The 27,660-nt window shown below is 35.0% G+C and overlaps 1 protein-coding gene across 1 annotated transcript; it reads right to left on the reverse strand.

Moving 5' to 3' along the window:
* Positions 1-139: 139 nt before the first annotated feature.
* Positions 140-27,627, reverse strand: LOC128240517 (sodium- and chloride-dependent GABA transporter ine-like). The gene is made up of 15 exons (XM_052957175.1): positions 27,565-27,627; positions 26,902-27,444; positions 26,153-26,287; positions 25,400-25,586; positions 24,217-24,279; positions 23,129-23,300; positions 21,815-21,982; positions 20,273-20,379; positions 18,953-19,071; positions 18,312-18,424; positions 17,074-17,226; positions 15,961-16,057; positions 13,575-13,648; positions 13,083-13,256; positions 140-9,180 (listed from the first exon to the last, which is right to left on the reverse strand). Exons 2-15 carry the CDS (start codon positions 26,984-26,986, stop codon positions 9,001-9,003), a joined length of 1,827 nt encoding a protein of 608 aa, XP_052813135.1. The 5' UTR covers positions 26,987-27,444; positions 27,565-27,627; the 3' UTR covers positions 140-9,000.
* Positions 27,628-27,660: the final 33 nt, after the last annotated feature.

A 27,660-nucleotide genomic window follows, 5' to 3' on the forward strand; every position in this document is an offset into this window, starting at 1 on the left:
ACTCTTAAAATGGACGCCAGTGATAGTTAATCTCCACCACTCTTCAAATGGACACCAGTTATGGTTTCTACCTAGTTATATACGGCGTTCACACCAAACACTAACAATAATTGAGTATAAACAAACTTAAACAGCGTAATTCAGACTAGATTTTATTAAATGAAACATGCAAAATGGGTAAATGGGCAATACATAAAGTTATGTACATGTAGCATACACAAAGAAAACAATATCTTAATCTTTAAAAAGTACAAATCAACAAACATCCAAAACCAGCCAATAGCTTATATCTTACAATCATTATAGGTGAAGTGAACGCAGTTTGTTTTAGCCTTACCAGTGATTAACACATTAAAACAAAAAAACATTTCGATGTCAGCATCTAACGTATGTGAGCCACACATATTTTCATTTTGTAAACTTGTTGGCGACAGGCGGTATCATAAAGGTATGTGGCCCACATATATGTAAATTTTGTGTTCAAAGTGGCGCTCGGGTTGGACCAACTTAATTGACAGACAAAATCAAAAACACAAAGTTCATAGCATAAACTTATTTTACTAAGATATGAAATAAAAACATAATTTGAACATCAAAAATATATAAAATTCTGAATACAACCAGAAAAAAAGAGTTATGAATAATGGAAAGCCATTCGTGAAACAATTTATGAACATTTTAAATTCTCCCGTTTGTTAACTTCATTGGTAATGACTTCATGTTACATGCGTTTTGCAACAACCCGCCTTCCGAACGATTTCGCAAAGTGTGACTCTATAATGTGTAAGAAAGTGCCTTTATGCCATAAATGGTGTCCACATAGAAATATTTTAAAACAAAAATACTCAAAATAAATGGTAGAAATATATGACGTCAATTGCGAAAATGAGTCCTGTTAATGTTTTCACTTCATCGTTTAAAGCATAAAATCCAACAACTTGATATGATTTAAAAAGATTCTTTTTTTTAAAATAATGAATTTTCTTTCATGTTTTTCGATAAAATATGGAGTTTTATCGTTGAAATCACAACAGTGAAAATATCAATTTGATATTTTCACTGAAAAATAAGGAGTGAAAATACCAACTTTCAGAAGTACTTTTAAAATCCATTGTAGTTACTTCCCCTTGATTAAAACAGAACACTTCTCCTTTGAAACAGAAAATGTTTGCAAATATAATATTCTAAATTTAAAGAAATGTTACATGTTATAAGTTTAAATTAGGATATATTGGGAAATTAACAACTAGGAAAATGGTTATTCCGTTTTTTTTAAAAATGTTTTCTTCATCTTGAATCTGAATATTCGAACGTTTGCTTTCATACCAAACAAATTACAGACGAAAACAACTGTTCAAACATTAATGTTATATCATTGTTAAAATGTATTTTGAATTGTGTTTGTCGTTGTATACGAATTTCCCGGAAAATTCACACACCAATTTACAGATTTACTTATTCTTTTTACCCCACCTACGCCTCAAAATTTGACAACAAACTAGCGTGGTCCTCATCAGTAGCTGGAAACCTGTCTTCAAGCAAAACAGAATGGTCTCTGACAGTAAGATGGCTGAATACCCATGTATCATGAAACACACTCTTAAACTACGAAAAATGTTTTAAGTCCAATGATTATCAGCAATTTTTTGCCAACACATTCGACCTTCAAATTTTTATTCAATAAAGGCGGCGTAGTTATTTGGTAATGTATTCATACCACGCTAAAAATAAAATTGTTATCGTTTTTTTTGTGATATGGATGCACTTTTAAAACTTCATTCATAAAATTCATAAAATCGTTGCACTTGAAAAAGAGCAAACAATAAACTATAAAACAGAATATCAGAGAACTCTTTCTCAACAAACCGGAAAAAGAAAATTGACAGCTATAATTTTGTATAAGGGGCAACCCAAGGGGTAGCGGCGTAAAATCTTTGCAAAAAGGGGGTAATTAAGAAAATAAATTAAAATTCTATAAAATTTGGAAAAAAAGGATAAAAGAAGCAGATTGTTTTTATTTCATTGTAAAATCGTATTTTATTCAACTTGTGTTCACAGAAAAACTATTTTTCACTCGTGGCGAAGCCACTCGTAAAAATATGTTTTTCTTTGACACTCGTGAAATAAAATACGATCTTAAACTGAAATAAACAATATCCTCTATAACTTACAATAGAGAGTATTTACAAAACATACCTCATTATGACTCATTTTCGCTGACAAAAATGTAATATGAAATGCCTTGTAGTCCTTTTCAAACAAATAATTTAAAAAATAAACTTCAAAAATCAAAAAAATTATGCATGCATCTTAGAAAAACAATGAAAAATAAAAGAACTTTCATAACTAAATAATTTATTATTATTTAAAGCTTTTGGAATGCTGATATTGAGACATTAGCCTAGAACACAAATTGTAATCAAAGCGCTGAAAGCACTGAAAGACTGTCGGTGAAGCAACTGAAGCAAGCAAACACTACTGGTAAGTCATTTCAAATGAATAAGATAAATCATGAAACATAAAATGATCCTTAAGGAACAGCATAAAATAAACAGAACAAAACAATTTGATCATTTATCATGTACAATTACAGAAATAGTGATAATTCAAAATAAGTATTTATTTACTGACACTCTTGAATCTTTTCATTTGTTCCAATTTCAAAATCTTCACAAGGGAAAACAAACTAAGCGTTAGAGAAAAATCGAAATATTATTCTCACTTCAACATTATTATTCAAGAAGAATTGAATTTTAAAAGCATGCTTGTTTACTCAACTTTAAAAGAACAATTTTTTACTCAACTTAAAAAGAACATAGTTTCAGCTAACTGTAAAAGAACAATTGTTTACTCAACTTTAAAAGAAATATTGTTTAATCAACTTTAAAAAAAAAACTTTATAAGAACAATTGCTCACCCAACTTTAAAAAGAGTAATTGTTTACTCAACTTTAAAAAAACAATGTATAACTCAATTTTAAAAGACCAATTTTCTACTCAACTTTTAAAGAACAATAATTTATTGCTGTCTACTCAACTGTGAAAGTTCAATTGTCTGCTACATTTAACAAGAATGCTGATTAACTTCACTTAACTCAATATATTACATTAAACGTATAAAACATATCATACCTGTGCAAAGTTCATAGAGAGGCTTGTTAAAAAATATTCATAGAGAGGCTTGTTAAAAAATAAACATTACCGAATATTATATAGTACTCAGTTTGCTCCACAGAATATGATATTACGTTATTGCCTCAATACTATTTATCTAAATATATTCGACAGTTTTTTCCAAGTCCATTTCCAGCTGATTCCAGAAAGATCTTGAAATTCATATTTTGTCAAGGACATAATTTTTACTCATTTTTTACATCATTTTACCACATGTGTTATTGATCATACTAGCATTCAGTATTTTGTGCAGCACTAATTCAAATACACAAATAATTTCTTATACCTGATGATTTTCTTTTATTGAATGGTTAAGCTCTTTTTAATTCCTCTATCAGACTAAATTGAAATATTATGTTAGTTGGCATTTGATCGGTTGCACTATAACAAAATGTTTGATTAAAAGAACAAGAAAACGTGCAATATAAAATGTGTGCATGTAAGTATATTCAAGTTCATGAGAGCATTACAATGTCTACCATTTCAACAAGTAAAGTCAACAGCAATTAGCAGAAATCAGTCTTTTGATTTTTTTGAACCATCATTTCTTGTCATCATATCAAAGACGTAATTCATAAAAAGGATCGAAATTACATTAAATATACCATGGGCCTAATACACCATGAGTGTCGACATTCTATATTTAGTCATAGGAAACAACGATGTCATATTTAATGATGACTAAAAACTTACAGTAAGACCCCGATGGGCAAAAATGACATTGAAAGAAAACAAACTTAAGAAAGTACACAATTCTAAAATCTTATGTTACACATCTTTTATTGATGGACTGTTTAGAATTATTTCCTACACATGTATTAAGGTTCAAATTAATTCAGGAATAATAGTAGCCCCATTTCAATTATTAAACAAGAGATGTTTGTCAAACATTATGCCCCCCCCTGAGCGCCATGTTGTCAGGATTATATGGACAATTGAATGAAATATGCATGGACCGAAATGACAGCTGATTTGTTGCTGTTTTAAGATTATGACCATTAAAGTGTGAGGATAAAGTGTGTTATGACCGTCATGACCTTTGACTCTATGAACTCAAAATCCAGTCATCAGCTGGTCACCAGAAACCTAAATATCAAGTTTGAGGGCCATGGGTGCAGGCATTGTCAAGTTATCACAAGACAAGTTTTTTTCGTTCAAGGTCACTGTGACCTTGACCTTTGACCCGATGACCACTTAAATCATAAGGGGTCATCTACAAGTCAGATGCAACTCCAAGTTAAGTTTGAAGGCCATGGGTTCAGGCATTGTTGAGATATCAGTGGGGGAAGATTTGTTAACTCTTTTGCGTTAAAGGTTACTGTGACATTGACCTTGGCCTGATGACCCCCAAAGTCGATTGGGGTCATCTACTGGGCAGGCCCAACCTTCATGTCAAGTTTGATGACCATAGGTCCAAGAATTGTCGAGTTTGCTTTCAAGGTCACTGTGACCTTGACCTTTGACCCCTAAAATCAATAGGGGTCATCCACTGGTCAGGCCCAACATCCATGTCAAGTTTGAGGGCCATGGGTGCAGGCATTGTTGAGTTATCACTTGGACACCCTTTTATCATTCAAGGTCACTGTGACCTTGACCTTTGGCCCAATGAACCCTAAAATTAATAGGGACAATCTTCTGGCCGGGCTCAACCTCCAAATCAAGTTTCGGGGCCATGGGTGCAGCCATTGTCAAGTTATCACTTGGATAACCTTTTACCATTCCAGGTCACTGTGACCTTGACCTTTGGCCCAATGACCCCTTAAATCAATAGGGACCATCTTCTGGCCAGGCCCTATCTCCAAGTCAAGTTTGAGGGCCATGGGTGCAGGCATTGTCGAGTTATCACTCGGACAACCTTTTACCATTCCAGGTCACTGTGACCTTGACCTTTGGCCAGATGACCCCCAAAAACCATAGGGGTCATCTCCTGGTCAGGCCAATTCTCCAAGTCAAGTTTGAGGGCCATGGGTGCAGGCATTGTTGAGTTATCAATCGGACAACCTTTTACCATTCAAGGTCACTGTGACCTTGACCTTTGGCCCAATGACCCCCAAAAACAATAGGGGTCATCTACTGGTCAGGCCCAACCTCCAAGTCAAGTTTGAGGGCCATGGGTGCAGGCATTGTCACGTTATCACTCGGACAACCTTTTACCATTCAAGGTCACTGTGACCTTGACCTTTGGTCTGATGACCCCCAAAAACAATAGGGGTCATCTCCTGATCAGGCCCAACCTCCATGTCAAGTTTGAGGGCCATGGGTGCAGGCATTGTTGAGTTATCACTCGGACAAGCTTTAAACTTAGTTTACCATTAAAGGTCACTGTGACCTTGACATTTGACCCGATGACCCCAAAAATCAATAGGGGTCATCTACTGGTCAGGCCCAACCTTCATGTGAAGTTTGATGACCATACGTCTAGGAATTGTTGAGTTATCACTCGGACAAGCTTTAATCTACCGACGGACCGACCGACCGACATACCGACATGCCTGTGCAAAGCAATATACCCCTCTTCTTCGAAGGGGGGCATAATAATAATATTAATAATCTGGTTTTTCACAAAACTCGCAATATTCACCATTCAAAGGGCCCTGGCCCCTTTCACAGACTAGGGAAAAACCCTGGACCGATTTATACTTGTTGAAATTCATAATATTATATAACAAATACAATACAACCTTTAATCGTGCTCTTTTAATTAAGAGCAAAAGTTAATACACATAAAAAATAGATCACTCCTGTACATGTATTTCAAAAAAGCTACACACATAAAACTGATAAAAGAACAAAAATCTCAACATGATTACTATGGCAACATTTCAATTTTTAAAAATACACACCAAACTATAACAATTGTCAACACAATATGAACAAACTTATAAAACTAGAGGTGAGAGCAGAAACGTTCTATCTGTTTCCTTATTTAATATTACTTAGAACATTTTCGTCCATCAAAGTTTTCATTTTATCTGCTTGACACAGGGATCGTTTCAAGGAACTATTTTGTTCATAACTTCAATAATCTTAAGTCCATATAAACCTCACATGTGGCAATATACTGTTGTTGTATTTATTTACTCCACTTTGTGTTCATGTTTGAAACTGGTAAACATTCATAGGGGATATTATGATAGGACACTTTTCTGGTGACCTGTATCACGTCGAGTTCGGTGTGTAAACACGTATCCGTCAAGACCGCAGGTCTCGACAGATACCTGTTTACTCATCGAACGAGACGTGATGCAGGTCACCAGAAAAGCGTTTTATGGTTATATTCCATTTATTATATACCTGCATATTTCATTATTCCTATCTATTTTTCGGTTTATATTTGATTTAAATTTTCCGCCATCTGTCAAATGTGCGTATGAATTGGAATATGTTATGTAGTTTTGTGTAAGGAAGTCAAGGGAAGTCAAGGGAGGCTACTACAGCGAAATGAAGTCAGAAGTTACATATTCACTTTATTGAGCAAAGTAAGAAAACAATATTTTATGTTTTAGCAAAATTAACAAATTGCTATTACGAAAACAATTATTAAATGTCATAGCACAAAAAACTACAACAAAAAAAACAGTACTTGTTCAACAAGTATACACTAATCGTTATTTCCTGTAGATGTAACGCGGCCATTTTTAACAAAGTAAACATTTGTGGGATTTTTTGACGATCATAATATGCAGAATTGAGGGAAGTTTGTGAGTCAAACACTATTTCTATCGATGACGCGAATTCGCCTTCTTCTTTGTATTGGCGAGCTGCTTATATTTTATAATAATAAACATGGATTTAATGCAACTCTTTATGAACTTCGAAATGGCAAACAACTAGTTCACTGAAGTAGCTGTCTAGATAGATTGGAAGTGTTCTCTACTTTGTGCTTTTCCTCATGGTTCTTTGAAGAACATGAGAACCATGTTCCTGAATGTTAACATGCTTGAGGAGCGTGAGTAAAGTTAGATAATTTAATGTATTTAAAAGTTGACAGGTTTTACCAGGTTTTTTTTGTCACGCTATTTTTAGCAACGCGAAAGTAGTTCCGACATAACACACAGTACTCGCATGATACGGGATCAGAAAATGACAGTATCAAGATACGGATTTTTCAAAACAGTGGGTTGTATTTTCACTGTTGGATATGGAAAAGGAATTTGATAGGCATATAATAAACACAAATATGTATCTAAATAACGGTAATATGACAATAATATAATTTAATTTAGGACTAAAATCAGCAACGATCTTGAAACGACCCCTGGTTGAGAAATCCACTAGGAACAGATTCATTGAAATTCAAGGGTTCAGCGCCAGACGGAAGTAACTCCATAAAAAGGAGTTGAGCCAGTGTTGCACTGAGCGCTTGAAATACATTTACATAACTATACTAACATCAACATCAATATCTGACAAAGGAAATATTCTACCATCTGGTTTTGGAATTTTAGAATAACTGACTAGACTTATTTATAATCCAATCCCTTACACAACTCGCGGGCTTAGTGTCCGTCTGTTGTCACGTCTTCTATTTCTATATCGAGTTACAAAAGTTTTGTGACAGGCCAGAGATATATATCTACTATTGCATGTCCTAGCTATATGAGTGAATATAGAATGAAGGTATCTGATACCAGCGTTTTTACAACTTGCATATTCATTAATATATATCTGGAGTAACAAATTGCAGTATTTTATAAACAGTTGCTGTCAGTACCATGAACAAACATATATTATAAGTTGTCCAAATAGTATTTGCCGAATAAACCAGTATATCCACATAAAAAATATTAATTCCGACTTTTATTGCAGAAAGTACACAATAATAGTTAACAATGGGAATGGGTGTAAAACTTTAGCCACAAATTGTTCAGATAAAAACATACTGCAATATTTTAAACCTGAAACCTGAAAAAAATTATTATTTAACTAAAGAAACTTGACACTTCACACCCTAAATAAACCCTTGTTCATTGTTTCACATACAAATGCAAGCTAATAATATGAATATAGTCAGAATTACAGTAAAGTAAGTCCTGCTTTAGATGACTCATCTTTTCCACACACCATGTACATTTATATACTGTATATAACACATGCTTGATTTTAACTGACTCTCCTATTCCTGTCACAAAACTTTTAACAAAAATTAATATTAATATATGTACTCTTGGCACTGGTTCACCTTCAAGTTTGGATGCATCACTCAGGATCCCCATGTTTCACTACCATGGGTCCTGAGCAGATATGTGAGAGGTCCACACTGAATCACTGATCCGGGACATATTACACTGTTTATCCACATGGGACTTGCTTTGCAGGAAATAGAGAAACTGTCATCTTGAGCTCATATATGTGTCTGTAGAAAGACCTCTACATGTCATCACATAAACAAAAACTGAGAAATCATCATAAATCCATTTTCATCAGGCATAAATTGCACATATCCTTAATAACTAAGGAGCTAACCTGCATTTCATCTGTCTGACTTGTAACATGGTAAGTCCTCCATAAGATATCTGTCCTGATCCATACATGATTATATAGAATGAGTATTTTCCAAATACTGACAAATCTGAATAAATCAACACAATCCTCTTCTTTTCACAAATTACCCACATTTTCAAACAATGAGGTTTGTAATACAAACATTTCACCATAGGATATATATTGTTTGTTCACATATCTGTACCAGGGATGGTCACAGCCCACATATATGAACCATATAACAAACAATAACAAAGATTTAAACTATTTCCACTAAATGATCTCTAAAGGTACCCACATATTTCACAAAATGTTCACCAGTTAATCTTTTTGTCACAAGATCTCAGTCTGACTTGTAACATGATAAATCCTCCATCGGGTAGCCATCTTGGTCCATGTATGTGTATGTGGGATGGTCTATTCCTCCATAGGGTGGGGCGCTGGGGTCGGGGTGGCGGTAGCCGTACTCTTCTGGCGGGCTATAGGGGTCTTGCTTGATGCCACAAAATACAAACTTGATTCGCTGTAAAAAGATGTAGGAAGCATATTGTCATAAATTGATTTCAACTTGTTGACCATACCTATAACATAAAGAAACACCACATATGTTATCTATCCAAATATACTATATATCCTAGCATGTTATATATCACACTTGTTATATATCCTAGCATGTTATCTATCATGCTCCTAGCATGTTATTTATCCTAGCATGTTATTTATCCTAGCATGTTATCTATCACACTTGTTATATATCCTAGCATGTTATTTATCCTAGCATGTTATTTATCCTAGCATGTTATCTATCACACTTGTTATATATCCTAGCATGTTATCTATCACACTTGTTATTTATCCTAGCATGTTATTTATCCTAGCATGTTATCTATCATGATCCTAGCATGTTATTTATCCTAGCATGTTATTTATCCTAGCATGTTATCTATCACACTTGTTATATATCCTAGCATGTTATCTATCACACTTGTTATTTATCCTAGCATGTTATTTATCCTAGCATGTTATTTATCCTAGCATGTTATTTATCCTAGCATGTTATTTATCCTAGCATGTTATTTATCCTAGCATGTTATTTATCCTAGCATGTTATCTATCCTAGCTTGTATATCCTAGCTTATTTAACTTAGCATGTCATCTCTCCTAGCTTATCTATCCTAGCATGTTATATATCCTAACTTTTCCATCCTAGCATGTTATATATCCTGGCTAATCCATCCTATCTTATCTTTCTTAGCTTTTCATCTAAAAACTTCACTTATGCATTGAATATAACCAACGTGTAGACTACACTTATGCATTGAATATAACCAACGTGTAGACCACATTAATGTATTGAATATAATCATCACGTAGACCACACTTATGTATTGAATATAACCAACGTGTAGACCACATTAATGTTTTGAATATAATCAACACGTAGACCACACTTATGTATTGAATATAACCAACGTGTAGACCACACTTATGTATTGAATATAACCAACGTGTAGACCACATTAATGTATTGAATATAATCATCACGTAGACCACACTTATGTATTGAATATTACCAACGTGTAGACCACACTATTGTATTGAATATTACCAACGTGTAGACCACACTATTGTATTGAATATAACCAACGTGTAGACCACACTTATGTATTGAATATAACCAACGTGTAGACCACACTAATGTATTGAATATTACCAACGTGTAGACCACACTTATGTATTGAATATAACCAACGTGTAGACCACACTAATGTATTGAATATTACCAACGTGTAGACCACACTAATGTATTGAATATAACCAACGTGTAGACCACACTAATGTATTGAATATAACCAACGTGTAGACCACACTAATGTATTGAATATAACCAACGTGTAGACCACACTTATGTATTGAATATTACCAACGTGTAGACCACACTATTGTATTGAATATAACCAACGTGTAGACCACACTAATGTATTGAATATTACCAACGTGTAGACCACACTTATGTATTGAATATAACCAACGTGTAGACCACATTAATGTATTAAATATAACCAACGTGTAGACCACACTTATGTATTGAATATTACCAACGTGTAGACCACACTATTGTATTCAATATATCCAGCGTGTAGACCACACTTATGTATTCAATATAACCAACGTGTAGACCACACTTATGTATTGAATATAACCAACGTGTAGACTACACTTATGTATTGAATATAACCAATGTGTAGACTACACTTATGTATTGAATATAACCAATGTGTAGACCACACTTATGTATTGAATATAACCAACGTGTAGACTACACTTATGTATTGAATATAACCAATGTGTAGACTACACTTATGCATTGAATATAACCAACGTGTAGACTACACTTATGTATTGAATATAACCAATGTGTAGACTACACTTATGCATTGAATATAACCAACGTGTAGACTACACATTGTATTGAATATAACCAATGTGTAGACTACACTTATGCATTGAATATAAACAACGTGTAGACCACACTTATGTATGAAATATAATCAATACGTAGACCACACTTATGTATTGAATATAACCAACGTGTAAATCACACTTATGTTTTGAATATAACCAACGTGTAGACCACACTTATGTATTGAATATAACCAACGTGTAGACCACACTTATGTATTAAATATAACCAACGTGTAGACCACACTAATGTATTGAGTGTAGACCACACTTATGTTTTGAATATAACCAACGTGTAGACCACACTTATGTATTGAATATAACCAACGTGTAGACCACACTTATGTATTAAATATAACCAACGTGTAGACCACACTTATGAATTCAATATAACCAACGTGTAGACCACACTTATGTATTCAATATAACCAACGAGTAGACCACAATTATGTATTCAATATAACCAACGTGTAGATCACAATTATGTATTCAATATAACCAACGTGTAGACCACACTAATGTATTGAATATAACCAACGTGTAGACCACACTTATGTATTGAATATATCCAACGTGTAGACCACACTTATGTATTCAATATAACCAACGTGTAGACCACACTTATGTATTGAATATAACCAACGTGTAGACCACACTTATGTATTCAATATAACCAACGTGTAGACCACACTTATGTATTGAATATAACCAACGTGTAGACCACACTAATGTATTGAATATAACCAACGTGTAGACTACACTTATGAATTCAATATAACCAACGTGTAGACCACACTTATGTATTCAATATATCCAACGTGTAGACTACACTTATGAATTCAATAAAACCAACGTGTAGACTACACTTATGTATTCAATATATCCAACGTGTAGACTACACTTATGTATTCAATATAACCAACGTGTAGACCACACTAATGTATTGAATATAACCAACGTGTAGACTACACTTATGTATTCAATATATCCAACGTGTAGACTACACTTATGAATTCAATATAACCAACGTGTAGACCACACTTATGAATTCAATATAACCAACGTGTAGACTACACTTATGAATTCAATATAACCAACGTGTAGACTACACTTATGAATTCAATATAACCAACGTGTAGACCACACTTATGAATTCAATATATCCAACGTGTAGACTACACTTATGAATTCAATATAACCAACGTGTAGACTACACTTATGTATTCAATATATCCAACGTGTAGACTACACTTATGTATTCAATATATCCAACGTGTAGACTACACTTATGAATTCAATATAACCAACGTGTAGACTACACTTATGAATTCAATATAACCAACGTGTAGACTACACTTATGAATTCAATATAACCAACTTGTAGACTACACTTAGGTATTCAAAATATCACCAACATGTAGTCTACACTTATATTTTCAATATAACCAACGTGAACACTTTACTTATCACTATTACTGAAAGGCTGCAGTACACTGTGACTGAATGTTAGCTGTAGCTCGGAGAATGTTTTAGCTTTAACCCCTGTATTCAATATAACCACCATGTAGACCACACTTTACACTATAACATAAGGTTTGTAATACACTGTAAGGTAAAAAGTTAGCTGTAGCTATGAGAATGTAAATTTTGTAACACAATGCGGTCTTGCATATGCGCGTGATCATAATCCTAGGGAAATACCTAAGATACAAAGGTAGCTAGGTGAGATCACGTAGATATGACGTAGTTTAAATATTGAGGTGACGGCTGATCGCACGTAGCTCTGATAGTCTGGTTCTTGCTTCCAAGCTAGGAAGTCTGGTTTTTACTTTCGAGCTAGAGGGTCGTAGTTATTCAACAGATATTTGATGACTTGTAAATAAAATGTAGAACTTTGAGGACTTGTTTCAAACATAAGGAGACACTGGACTTTTGTGTCACACTTTGACAACTCAACCATACCTCTACACATGTGCCGTCCTCTGACTGACAGGCGTGGATCATGGCTGCAGGTATGGCGAGAAACGGGGCACTGGCGAATATCCAACACACCAAGTCCCACAGGCCTTTGATCTCCATCTCGTGGTAGCGGGGAATGTCTTCCAACTCAGTAATAAACTGGTACAAGAATATGGCCTGAAAATATTGATGGCCAATGCAGTGATTTTCAGATTATTGTAAGAAAAACTATATAAAAGCTAGAACAGGGAACTTGCTAGGATCTGTCGCATCAAATTATTTCAAAATATGGGCAGCTGAAGGATTATGTTTTAGGGTCAAATGTGCACAAATAAGTGCTTATGACTCTCAATATTTTTATCAGAACACATGGTTTTCAAACATGCGAGTTGAAAAGACTGACGCACTCAGATTTAAAAATGATTCACTGCAAAGGACGTAATACTTAATCCTATTTCCCAAAATGCCTAGAACAAGGCCTGTATTAATACTCACGGCTGTAATGAGCGTAGACACTCCACACCACACCGACATCACAACCCGCTCTGCGATGCCAAAGTTCTGCTTTGCTGTAAAGTATACAGAACAATATTGTGAAGACCAGCTGCCACTGTACCTTGGCATCATTAATACACTTCTTATATACAGGGGCTCCAGTAAAGACCAGCTGCCACTATACATTGGTTTTATATATACACTTTCTTTATACATGGGCTCTAGTAAAGACCAGCTGTCACAGTACATTGGTTTAATATATACACTTTCTTTATACAGGGGCTCTAGTAAAGACCAGCTGCCACTATACATTGGTTTAATATATACACTTTCTTTATACAGGGGCTCTAGTAAAGACCAGCTGCCACTATACATTGGTTTAATATATACACTTTCTTTATACAGGGGCTCTAGTAAAGACCAGCTGCCACTATACATTGGTTTTATATATACACTTTCTTTATACAGGGGCTCTAGTAAAAGACCAGCTGCCACTATACATTGGTTTTATATATACACTTTCTTTATACATGGGCTCTAGTAAAAGACCAGCTGCCACTATACATTGGTTTTATATATACACTTTCTTTATACAGGGGCTCCAGTAAAGACCAGCTGCCACTATACATTGGTTTTATATATACACTTCTTATATACAGGGGCTCCAGTAAAGACCAGCTGCCACTATACATTGGTTTTATATATACACTTTCTTTATACAGGGGCTCTAGTAAAAGACCAGCTGCCACTATACATTGGTTTAATATATACACTTTCTTTATACAGGGGCTCTAGTAAAAGACCAGCTGCCACTATACATTGGTTTAATATATACACTTTCTTTATACAGGGGCTCTAGTAAAGACCAGCTGCCACTATACATTGGTTTTATATATACACTTTCTTTAAACAGGGGCTCTAGTAAAGACCAGCTGCCACTATACATTGGTTTTATATATACACTTTCTTTATACAGGGGCTCTAGTAAAGACCAGCTGCCACTATACATTGGTTTAATATATACACTTTCTTTATACAGGGGCTCCAGTAAAGACCAGCTGCCACTATACATTGGTTTTATATATACACTTTCTTTATACAGGGGCTCTAGTAAAGACCAGCTGCCACTATACATTGGTTTAATATATACACTTTCTTTATACAGGGGCTCTAGTAAAGACCAGCTGCCACTATACATTGGTTTTATATATACACTTTCTTTATACAGGGGCTCTAGTAAAGACCAGCTGCCACTATACATTGGTTTTATATATACACTTTCTTTATACAGGGGCTCTAGTAAAAGACCAGCTGCCACTATACATTGGTTTAATATATACACTTTCTTTATACAGGGGCTCCAGTAAAGACCAGCTGCCACTATACATTGGTTTAATATATACACTTTCTTTATACAGGGGCTCCAGTAAAGACCAGCTGCCACTATACATTGGTTTTATATATACACTTTCTTTATACAGGGGCTCCAGTAAAGACCAGCTGCCACTATACATTGGTTTTATATATACACTTTCTTTATACAGGGGCTCCAGTAAAGACCAGCTGCCACTATACATTGGTTTAATATATACACTTTCTTTATACAGGGGCTCCAGTAAAGACCAGCTGTCACAGTACATTGGTTTTATTTATACACTTCCTTTATACAGTGGCTCTAACAGCTTATGATTGTCAATCCTGAAGTGCTTGGGGTCTGTTTGAGTAAGATAAAATAAGAGTTGTCATTCAACACCGAATGTATGAAAATAGTTTTATAATTTTCTTATTGATTCACCAAAAAAGTGAAATTCTATTTACATCATAAATGCGACACCACTAGTTATGATTGCTCTGGGTCTCGGGCTAGCGTTAAATTATATCATTAATGCGACCCCACTAGATTCGTTTGCTCTGGATCCCGCGATCCAAAATGCGATTATTGATTTGGAACCCGTGACAACGCTAGCGTTGATTGTTCGGGATCCTGCGACCTTATAAGCTTTGATTGCTTTCGACCTTATAACCCAACTAGCCTTGATTGGTCAGGAATCCGCAACCCAACTGGCCTTGATTGGTCGGGATCCCGCAACCCAACTGGCCTTGATTGGTCGGGATCCCGCAACCCAACTGGCCTCGATTGGTCGGGATCCCGCAACCCAACTGGCCTCGATTGGTCGGGATCCCGCAACCCAACTGGCCTCGATTGGTCGGGATCCCGCAACCCAACTGGCCTCGATTGTTCGGGATCCCGCAACCCAACTGGCCTCGATTGGTCGGGATCCCGCAACCCAACTGGCCTCGATTGGTCGGGATCCAGCAACCCAACTGGCCTCGATTGGTCGGGATCCCGCAACCCAACTGGCCTTGATTGATTCTATATACGTACCATAAATGATGATAAGGGTGAGTCCATACAGGGCCACGGTGAGGAAAAACAGCTTTGGTACGCACTGGTCCATCACTATGATGTAGTATAACCCAGCCTGGAAATACATGATAAATAGTGCATAACAAAGCCATGTAACCCAGCCTGGAAATACATGATAAATAGTTTATAACAGAGCAATATAACCCAGCCTGGAAATACATGATAAATAGTTCATAACAGAGCAATATTTGGAGTACATATATTGATACTCTTGTAAGCCCACCTTTAAAATAGAAGTACCAACATTACAGGTTTGAGTGCAAAATCAGCACAGAGTTAGAAGAAGCTTGTGTCTGCTTAAAAATTTCACCTAGAAAAGGTATTTGTAGTATGAATTATAGATATTATGATATAGTATGGAGTATAGAAATGCCAACACAGCAACAAATGAATACAAGTCTCTCTTTACATTTGTACCATAGTCGGAAGTTGAAAGCTGTCAATCCTAATTTTAGGATTTATCCATGTTATTTTAGAGCCAGTGGTCTTTACCTGTGAACTATGAAGAATTGAAGCCCAAACAAGAACAGAAATAATAGCGAACATTTTACTGGTTTATTCAAACCCATCTCTTCGAAAATGACATTGCTTCATAGTCTTAACCTGGTAAAGTAGATCTGAAGCAGCAAAGCCCATTGATATAAGAGCAAATGCTGCAAAATGTTGGTACAAGCCCACTTGTTTTGAATATTTTCACAGTTGTAAAATGAGTGATCAAGGGCGAATGTGGTTATTACCTATGTTTGTGAAAAATAGATGCCCCAATACCCACAGATATAAGAGCAACAATCAATGATAAGCCTGTTGCTCTTGTCGTATGAAGAATGGATGCCCAAATGCCCACAGTTATAAGAGCAAATGCTGAAAAAGGTTGATACAAGCCCACTTGTCTTGAATATTTTCACAGTTGTAGAGTGATCAAGGGTGAATGTGTTTTTTACCTGCAAAGTATGAAGAGTGGATGCCCACAGTTATACAAGCAAAAGCTGCACAATCATTGATAAGCATGTTGCGCTTGAATTTGTTTCAACTGTTTTAGAGCGAATGATCAAGGGCGTATGTGGTTATTACCTGCGTCGTATGAAGAATAGATGCCCCAATGCCCACGGATATAAGAGCAAACGCTGCACAGAAGTTGATACAGGCCCGCCTTTCTTGAAACGTTTCACTCCACGCCACGAGGCCGTCCACGAGGTTGTCCAGTATTGTAAACATGGAAACTATCTGAAAGGTCAACAGAGCAATACTTACAATCAATAGCATGAATGATATAGCTTTTACCACCTGATTTTACTAATGTTAGTACTAATGTACTAATCAAGAAATTAAAGCTAACAGGGAATATTGATACCAAACATTTACTTTTATGTTTAAAGCAGCACTTTCACAAATTGACAGTTTTGACTCGTCGCAGAATTAGCTGATTTCGGCACTAAAGCCTTCAAGGCAGTCATATAAGATATTTCACAATGGAACAGATCTCAATTGTTTGGAAAACTGCCGAAATACTCTTTTTTCTTTCATGCTTTACGATGAAATATGGGGTTTTAACAGTGAAATAACAACAGTGAAAATATCAATTTGATATTTTCACTGCAAAATAAGGAGTGAAAATATCAATTTTCAGAACTACTTTTAAAATCCTTTGTTTTTACATATACTTGCCTTGGTCAAAACAAAACACTGGACTTCAGTAAATTATGTCAAAAAATGTTAAAAAAAAAGAAAGAAATATTTTATAAATTTAAATAAATATATAATTGGAAACTAACAACTTACCGTTTATTACCGCTTATCCCGTTTATCAAACATTTTAATGATTCGTGATCATAAAAAAAACTACATTTTCACTCGTGGCTTCGCCACTCGTGAAAATATGTTTTTCTATGACACTCGTGAAATAAAATACGATCTTACACTGAAATAAACAAATATCCTCTATTTCTTTAAGCGTAGAAACACTTTGCACCATAAATCATCATTTTTTAGCGTAAATATGAAAATTGCGATCTGATCTTTTGTCGGCCGTCATATATCACTGGTTTCTAGACATTTACCCAAAATTTGGCTAATTCAAAAACAAAAAATTAAAAAGTTGTCAAAACAATCAATCTGTGAGAGTGCAGCTTTAAGTTATTCAAGAGCACAGGGGATCATGGGCCAACACTAAAATAAGGGGCATAACTCAACAATTATTATTTCCAGAGTTATGGGCCCTTGCTGTGCATGTGTAGTATGCCCCTGGCAACATGTGAACCAAGTTTCATTTTAATATCTAGAATAGCAATTGATGTATTTAAGGTACATACCAAGAACATGAGACCCGCAAGGAATATGGACAGGTAGAATAAGAGAGCGTAGACAGAAGGTATGCCCAGGTGGGAAAACGCTGCTGGCATGGTCGTGAATATCACATCCAGACCTGTGCAAAAACAAAGATATAATTAATTGTATCAGGAAATCAAGTACCGTAAATGACTGGTTATAAGACGCACATTTTCCCCCCAGATTTCGATGTAAAAAATTGCCTGCGTCTTACAAACAGTAACAAGCTTTTGACATTTTTTTTCAGAGGGTGTTATCAGGCCGAAATTGGCTCATCAGCCTGCGTCTTATAACCACTATCGTCTTATAACCAGTCATTTACAGCAGTCAAAGTTTTGGGAACTTCAGGATAAATTGAATTGAATTAAATTGCTCAATGTTATACATACAATTAAGTCTCAAATCAGTCTTTCCTGACATGAGCTTGAGCAACTTCATTTAATAACTAAACAAACAACAATATTTATTCGCACTTATCAATGATAACAGTTTGTTTTTTTACATGTAGGCTAATTTAGCGACATGCTGCAAACCGTCATGAATATTTTGCTTCTTTATTTTGATCTGCATAAACTATACAGGAAGTGTGTGAAAACTGACCACAGGGACTGAAGTGGTCACCAACCTTTAATGTTGTACATGTAGCTGGGCACAATGTGTTGTAGATTGCCAATGTAGGGAGCCATGGCGAGCTGGGGTAGCTGACATGTGGCAGCAAATACCAGGATCACAAATATCCAAGATCTGTGAAATATATGCGATATGGAGGACATTGGTGAATTTCGGTGTTGGATCAAAAATTATAATAATTTCACTATGTGGTAATAGAAAGCAATATTTTTTACGAGTCTAAACATAACTTTCCGTGATCAAGAGTGAAATAAGTTTTTGCTTTTTTAATTTCAAAGTTTCTGTTATGCCAAAATTTAAGAAAAATGTTACTTTAATAAGTGTTTATTAGTAATCTATTGTGAGACATGAGGTTATGAAGTTTCAAACATTTTCAGCCTAGAACAGTGACCGCCATGTTAAATTCATTGAACAAAACAGAAACCAAAATCTTTGAAAAATGTGAAAATAACATGCTTTTTCATCCAAGATTATAATAATTTACCTTATAAACATTAGAAATGTTATCGACTTAACATTCTGACTTTACATGTGCTCTCTTAGCAGCTTAATTTTAGCCTCTAAAATCATAAGCACAATATTGCCCTCTTAACACCCCAATATTATCGTATAAACATGATAGCATATCCCTCTAATTATCATAATATTACCCTTTAAACTTATATTAATACCCTCTAGACATCGCAATATTACCCTATATTTACACCTCAACTTCCATTCCTTAAATGAACTGCCTTTCGGCAATTGTGTTTATCAATCGATGAACGCAACATCTTCGGATATGTTCAGATCGCAATTCATCGCATAACAATACATGAAAAGTATTGATCTTGTTATTGTTTGTATTGTGTCAACAAGTCCCATGTATTATAAATCAACATTTTAAAAAGTGTTATTTTATTATATTTTAAATGTATTGTTGCCATAAGTGTTTCAATTTTACATTTAAAAGTGATTTCAAGTTGTTGATATTTTCCCGCGTTATTGTGACGTCATTTGAAAAAATGTTTCCGGTTACAGTCGGGTGGTTCTATTTACAGAATGGGTAAGAAAGGATTACTGAAAGGTTTTCTTAAATGAAATGAAGTATTTTTTTTACAATTCTTGAATGAAATAATTAAATATTGGTGTAAATATAAGTTATGAATTGCAGTATTGATGTCATTATCGGGGATATGAATGCAATTCTGATTCCACACACTTTGACCAGCCCAATTGTGTCATACCCCGATAATGACATCAGCCCCGCAATTCATTCCTTAACTTAACATTATAATATTACCCTCTAAACATAAACCTCTAGACCTGCACTCACATATTTCTACTGAGGCGCCCTTGACCAGTCATTTTCCCCATTGTTGGCAGTATGGCTGTCCAGACAGGGACAGAGTGTGTCACCAGGGAAAACCCGTCTAGCCAGTCCTGTGAGAAGGAAGAATAGCAAATTGCTGTTGCATAAAGCAGAATGATGAAAAACACAAGAACAATGCCAATATACGTTCAATGTTGATCAATGTTTGTCCAATATGACTCTAAATGCAAATTTCCATTAGGGGGAATAACTCATCTCTTATGTTATTGCCTGAATAAGGAGGGTATTCGCATCCTGCAGTTAATGAAACTCTGTCATATATACAATGTAAGGTATCCAATTCTTCAACGAGTGTTTGTAATGTTAATCTCAATGAATTCACGGTGAGAGTTAGCAGGAGTTCATATAGTCCACTGTTATAATCATTTCATGTATTCAGGGCTTCCATTAAACTTCGGAAGTTTGGAAGTATATTACTTCTGAGAAATGGGTTAACACTTCCAAAATTGATTCCTTGGAAGTACAAAAACTTCCATAATTTTGAAAAAGGTCAAAATATCAAAACCTGATGTCAATATTACTTTTATGGTCACAATTTCAATCAGTCTTGAAGTAAAATGAATTATTGTAATATAAATCTGTGAATTTGGCAAGTTATTGATGCAAATTATTTCAACATACAAGTTGAAAAATAGTGGAAAAAATTATTGTGTTCGGGAGACTTAAAGATGCACTCTTACTCCCAAATAAGATTTACCTAAATTAATACAATTGTTTTAATACTTGAAAAAGGATGAATACATGTCGAAAACAACGGTTCTTATGAAGGATACCAAGTTTAAGTTGAAAGAAATTAACATAAAACACGGTATTTCTACCTCATGAGACTATAGTAGACCGCAGTAAATCTTTTAACCTTCACCAATCATTTAATATTTTTGCGTTTTCTGCTATTAAATACACAGTTACAATCTTGTTATCAGTAATTAATATTTTCCATAAGTGCATTATTTAGTAAGTAGTTAAAGGTTTATCAGTCAAAATTGATGTTTGTTATACATGCGTATGTATTGATTTTGAATAAAAGTGTCACTTTAAACTTCCACATTTCAGTGAAAAACATCCAATATTGCTTTACAGGAAGTTCATACTTCCAGTTTCAAATTTTTAATGGAAACCCTGAGTGTTAATGGGGTATAACCTCTCAGGCCATTTTCAATAAAGCAGTGATCTCACCCTGCAGCTGATGAAACTGTGTCCTATCCAAGGTTTACAATTCACCAAGGAAATTGTTAGAACTATTAGTTTTTCATCTAGTAATTAGGGGAAAAAAATTATTTTTCCTAAATTTTAACCCGAATTAGAGAAAACAATTATGACCTGAATCAGAGGTGTGTTCTTATCGTGCAGCTGATGGAACTGGGTCTTAACCAAGGTATACAATTCAAACAGTAACGTGTTGGAACTGTTAGTTTTTCATTTTGTAATTAGGATAAATAACTCTTTACTTAATTGACAACCCGAATACAAGTGTCTTTTAATGACCTGAATGAGAGGCGTGTTCTCATCATGCAGCTGATGGAACTGAGTCATATCCAAGGTATACAATTCTCCCAGGAATGTGTTCGTCCCATTAGACTCCAGGTGACTGTAGCCGTATCCCAGCACGGTGAACATCAGGGCCAGAAAACCTGGGCCCAGGATGAACAGGATCTGAAATAAGATCAACAACAAAGATAAACATGATCAATTATCAGAATATTTACGAAAGGAGTAATCGAAATTAAGACTTTTAAATGATCAAGCCAAAATTCTTATGCTAGTTCTTGGTATTGATTTTTCACAAGCCTTGTTATACAAAGACAAGAGGAAAAGCAGACGTCCCGGAAAGTATACCATCACTACAGGGCATGACGGTGTGTGCTAATTTCATACATGCCATATTTCCCAGGCTTCCCAGGGGGATTTTGGACTGAATTCCAGGGGATTTTGATATTACACCAGGGGATTTTTATGCAGCGAAATTTAGGGCAATATCACTCTCTAATTACAATAGTTTTTGGATTTAGGCATCATGGTCCATTATGGAATTTCACACTCATAATATTATGGATGCTTTCCACTGTCAACCTTGAGCTAGTTTAAAAAAAAAGGGGCAGACCTGGGGATGGGTCGGAATTCCGGAGGATTTTAGCAAGTATGGCTAATTTCCGCCACTGCAATTGTAAAGCAGTATATTTCTAAGCATTTTGGAGGGGTGTTATACTTTCTGATATTCTGCAATGTTCTTATACATTGAGAAACCCTCCCTCCGAGCTGATCAAAGGCTCTGTTGGTCAAAAGGTTTAAAGATTCAATCCCCCAAAGATGATTTACCACAATTAATACAATTGTTTAAATTTACCAAAAAGTATGAATTAATAGCATAAACACTGTGTTCTTATGAAGGATACCGAGTTTAATTTGAAAGAAAGGTGCAGAAAACACGGTATTTCTACCTTATGAGACGAAAGTAGATCACGGGTAAATCTTTTAGCACTCACTAATCATTTAATATCTGTGCGTTTTCAGCTATTAAATACAGGGTTACAATCTAGTTATCAATAATTAATATTTGCCATTTATAAATGAATTATTTAGTTAGTAGTTAAAGGTTTATCTTTCAACTTTTATTGAACTAGTCAGTCACATATTAAGTATTTCATAGTTTTAATCAATTTAGCAGGCCCTTGCAGATTACATGAACCTGAAAAGTTATTGAGAAGGATGTTGATTCTTATGAAGTAATTTCAGGATGGCACTATGTCATAATTATATGAAATAAAAAATAAAAAAATCTAAAAATTTAAAACCACGCACCCAACCGCACACCCGTGCCCCAAATGCAAGCCCTAGGAAGATGAACACCCACACGCCAACCATTGCTAAGGGCAACACTGACACTCCCGCCTTGTTCACCTCGTCCGAGAAACCCCATACCGCAAAGCCACGCACATCAGAAATGTTGCCAGAGATCTGGAGGTACTCATTACTGAAGTATTACAAATTGACAGACTTGTAATATAGTCCAATACATTTATAGGGATATGTAGCAATAGTATTTTAATTGGCAGACTTGTAATATAGTCCAATACATTTATAGGTACATGTAGCAATAGTATTTTAATTGGCAGACTTGTAATATAGTCCAATACATTTAAAGGTACATGTACCAATAGTATCTTAATTGACAGCCTTGTTATGTAGTCCAATACATTTATAGGTACATGTAGCAATAGTATTTTAATTGACAGCCTTGTTATGTAGTCCAATACATTTATAGGTACATGTAGCAATAGTATTTTAATTGACAGCCTTGTTATGTAGTCCAATACATTTATAAATAGATGTAACAAGGGTATTTCAATTGGCAGCCTTGTAATATTGTCAAATTCATTAATAAGTACATGTAGCATTGGTATTTTAAATGACTATAAGTGTATTTAATTTGTATTTAGGATAACATCCAGTTATGTATCCTTATTGAATAATGGCTGTCAACAACTATGTGAAGTACGAAGTGAATTGAATGAGAAGAACAGAAATTATTAGTGAAAATCCCAACTTGCCCTAAACTTTTAACCTCACTCAATGTGCCCTTAAACTTTAATTTAAAGTCCCAAGTCAATCAGGGGCCATACTAAGGATGATATGGAGTTATGGAACTTAATGGTGTGATGGTTCTGAAAAACTGTATAAAGTATGAAGTGAATTGAATGACGCCTACGCAGACACAATTGCCCGGGTGAGTTTATGGCCCTACTTATTCTTCGAATGGAAGAGTAAAAAAAAATCTTTTTGGGCAATCAAGAACAGATCCATATAAAGAAGGGACTAATCAATTGCATTAAAAAAAAACATTCAAATTCAGTTTACTAACCAACAGTTACTTCCCCTTGAATACTCACTCAAAGAATTCTGACTCTGCAGGAATTAGTGATGGTGGCACATTATGCTTCTGCCCAGAGGTTCTGCAAAATCATTTTTAAATTAATTAATTATACCAATGAAACAAACATAATTACCCAGGAGTTAAAATAAATTATACCATGGAAACAAACATAACTACCAATCAGTTTAAATGAATTATACCATGGAAACTAACACTCTTACCAATCAGTTTAAATCAATTAGACCATTTTTTGGGTAATGGCTAACATTGATAGTTGCACATGGACAACACTGAATACGAAATGCCACAATTTAAGCTAAGACAATACCATAACTGGAAGGGTCTTCCTTCATTTGGCTATTGTCTTAAATGTTTGATACTGAATGTTACAGACTTTTGTTTTCACAGGCTTTAATTTTGTTTGAAAGTTATGTAGGTCAGTAGGTCAAAATAAGGGTGACCTTGAAACAATAAGCTTGTCTGATTAGTTTAAACTTATTTCTTTTACAACGATTGTGAAACAATTTTTACAACATTATACTAAGTCACTCTCGCTGGCACAATTTTACGCCAGAGTTTGGTCTTGTGTTGTAGGGGAAAACTGGAGCACACGGAGAAAACCCACTTGTCCAGCTTGGTGACAACAAACTGAACTAACATGGGCCCAAGCTGGGAATCGCACCCAGGTCACCTAGGTGAGAAGCTAGTGCGCTAACAACAGCGCTAACAAGACAACCAACCTTGTCTGATTGATAACGAGTACACCTGGGCCTAAGTTCCTTAACCAAACCATTCTACGGAATCTTAATGAAGAAAATGTGCTAGGATAGATAATAATAAGGAGCAGGGAATTGATGAGATTTATTGGGTAAAAGCCATGTTAAATACACAGGACTTCCATACTTCAAGTCCATCTAAACAAGCTATAGTACACATTAGCAATAAGTTGAACGCTATTTTATCGCCAAATGCGGTATTTTCTATAATTACAACATTGGACCAGGCAAATATCTGGGCTTCCGTAAAACGAACTATAGTACAAGCAATAAGTTTAACGCTATTTTATCGCCAAATGCTGTATTTTCTATAATTACAACATTGGACCAGGCAAATGTCAGGGCTTCCGTTAAAACGAACTATAGTACAAGCAATAAGTTTAACGCTTTTCTATCGCCATATTCTGTGTATTCTATACTTACAACATTGTACCAAGCAAATCCGTTGGATTTTGAAAACATGAGGCTGTGTTCCATACATTAGCACAGCTAGTCCACACGTAGGGGTTTTTCGCTATGGCGATGAAAGCGTACATTCCGTAGTGGGTCACAAGAGGGGCCATAAACACGCACATAAGGAACAGCTGTATGAGTAACGTTATACCAATACCTATGGAGAAAATTAAAAATATTATGGAAACATTTAACCAAAAGAATAATTAATACTAACTTCTGTTTGAAATCACCAAGGTGATTTTTAAAGGTAACAATACAACTGTACAAGCTTAATAAATAAATTCATATATTACTGTAACAACATTACCTCAAATATGACATTCTGAATTATATCAGGGCTGGAATTTATTAGCTTGCATAAATGCGAGTCAGTTTTGCCAAAAGCAACCGTATAAAAAAAATTTACTTGCTAAAATTTTCGAGTCCCATTTTTCAAAATGAAATACCAGAGGACGAATGCTAATGAGTACGCAACGAATATCATGTCGCTTTACACTTGTTCATTAAACATCTAACTAGAACTGACTTGTATTGGCTTTCTTTACTTTATACAGCACAGAATACTTAATTAATTTGAGCCCTGTATATTATAGTACACATGAGTGGATAGTTATATTCTGTGGTTGCCCAGTTTCAACTGTATGAACACGAGCGAGATACACAGCACCAACAGGAGCAGTAGAAACAGGAAGTAGGTAGCTAGAAAGCTTTTATACATACCTTTCAGTATTGGTACATGTGTAGAGAGGAGGGACACAATCCCCTTCTGTTGATGGTTGCCCAGTTTCAACAGTATGAACACGGGCGGGATACACAGCACCAACAGGAAGAGGTAGGCTGCCAACAGGGACATGCCTGAACAATTGGAAAGAGTATATTTATTACATGATCAGTAAATGCTTCAATCATTAAATTCTGAAATTCGGTGAAGCAAGCATTTGCAAAATTGGGAAAACAATTGTCAGCAGTTTCTTCTATTGATACATAATAGCTTGTATTGGAAAAAAATAATCCCTCTGACAGTTAAAAAAAACAAACTCCGAATAATTTGTAATTTAGGAAGAATTCTGACTCCCTCTTAAATAGAGGTGTATCCCATTTTATTTAAATAGGGGTCTATCCCATTTTATTTAAATAGGGGTGTATCCCATTTTATTTAAATAGCGGTCTATCCCATTTTATTTAAATAGGGGTGTATCCCATTTTATTTAAATAGCGGTCTATCCCATTTTATTTAAATAGGGGTGTATCCCATTTTATTTAAATAGCGGTCTATCCCATTTTATTTAAATAGGGGTGTATCCTTTTAAAGACCACTGGCTTGAATTTGTAAAATGTAACAAAGTCTTCATTATATAATTTCTCCCATAATGTTTTAAGACAATTATCTTTTCATTACCAAGGAAACGTCAAATGATTACTCCTGAAGCGGCATGAATATTTTATTTTGTAAAGTGATATATACGCACCATTGGGCATCTTGGTAAAGGACGTCCATGCTGGCCAGACAACGATGAATGCTATCTGTAGCAGGTTCCAAGGTGCCACATCCATTATCACCTCCTGTCTGTTATCCCCCTTTCACGATTTCTGACTGGTTTACAATTCACTCCCCTTATTTGGAATATTTATTTTTTCTCTCACTTGGTAGATTTTGAAGATTTTGGAATGGTTGACAATTCACTCCCCTTATTTGAATTTTTTTTCTCTCACTTGGTAGATTTTGAAGATTTTGGACTGGTTTACAATTCACTTCCCTTATTTGGAATTTTTATTTTCCTCTCACTTTGAAGATTTTAAAGACCTCCTTTTGAAGATTTTGGACTGGTTTTCAATTATCTCCCTTTAATTTCCAAATTGATATCACTGTGCATTACAACTTGTTTTTGGGTCCATTTGTTAAGAAACAATTTTCTCATTAACTGATCTTTCTTAAATCCTTACAACACAATATAGATACAGGCATGCGTTGGCAATTCTCTTTGGCACATACCAGTTTTTAAGCGACTTTCCTGAAATGAAAATTGATTTAAATGATATGATAACAATCAGGCGTGCATATTACATGAGTTATAATTATTCTCGCAGCTTAAGTATATATATATATAAAGGGACACTCGTATCCTACTTACGATATCTAGTGAGTAACATTTTAAATCCTAACCATTTATAACGAGGATTGAAATAAGCATAAATATGCATGCCTCCCACTGTCAAAATCCTTACCA

The sequence above is a fragment of the Mya arenaria genome, chromosome 7 (assembly GCF_026914265.1).
Source record: "Mya arenaria isolate MELC-2E11 chromosome 7, ASM2691426v1".
Lineage (NCBI taxonomy): Eukaryota > Metazoa > Mollusca > Bivalvia > Myida > Myidae > Mya > Mya arenaria.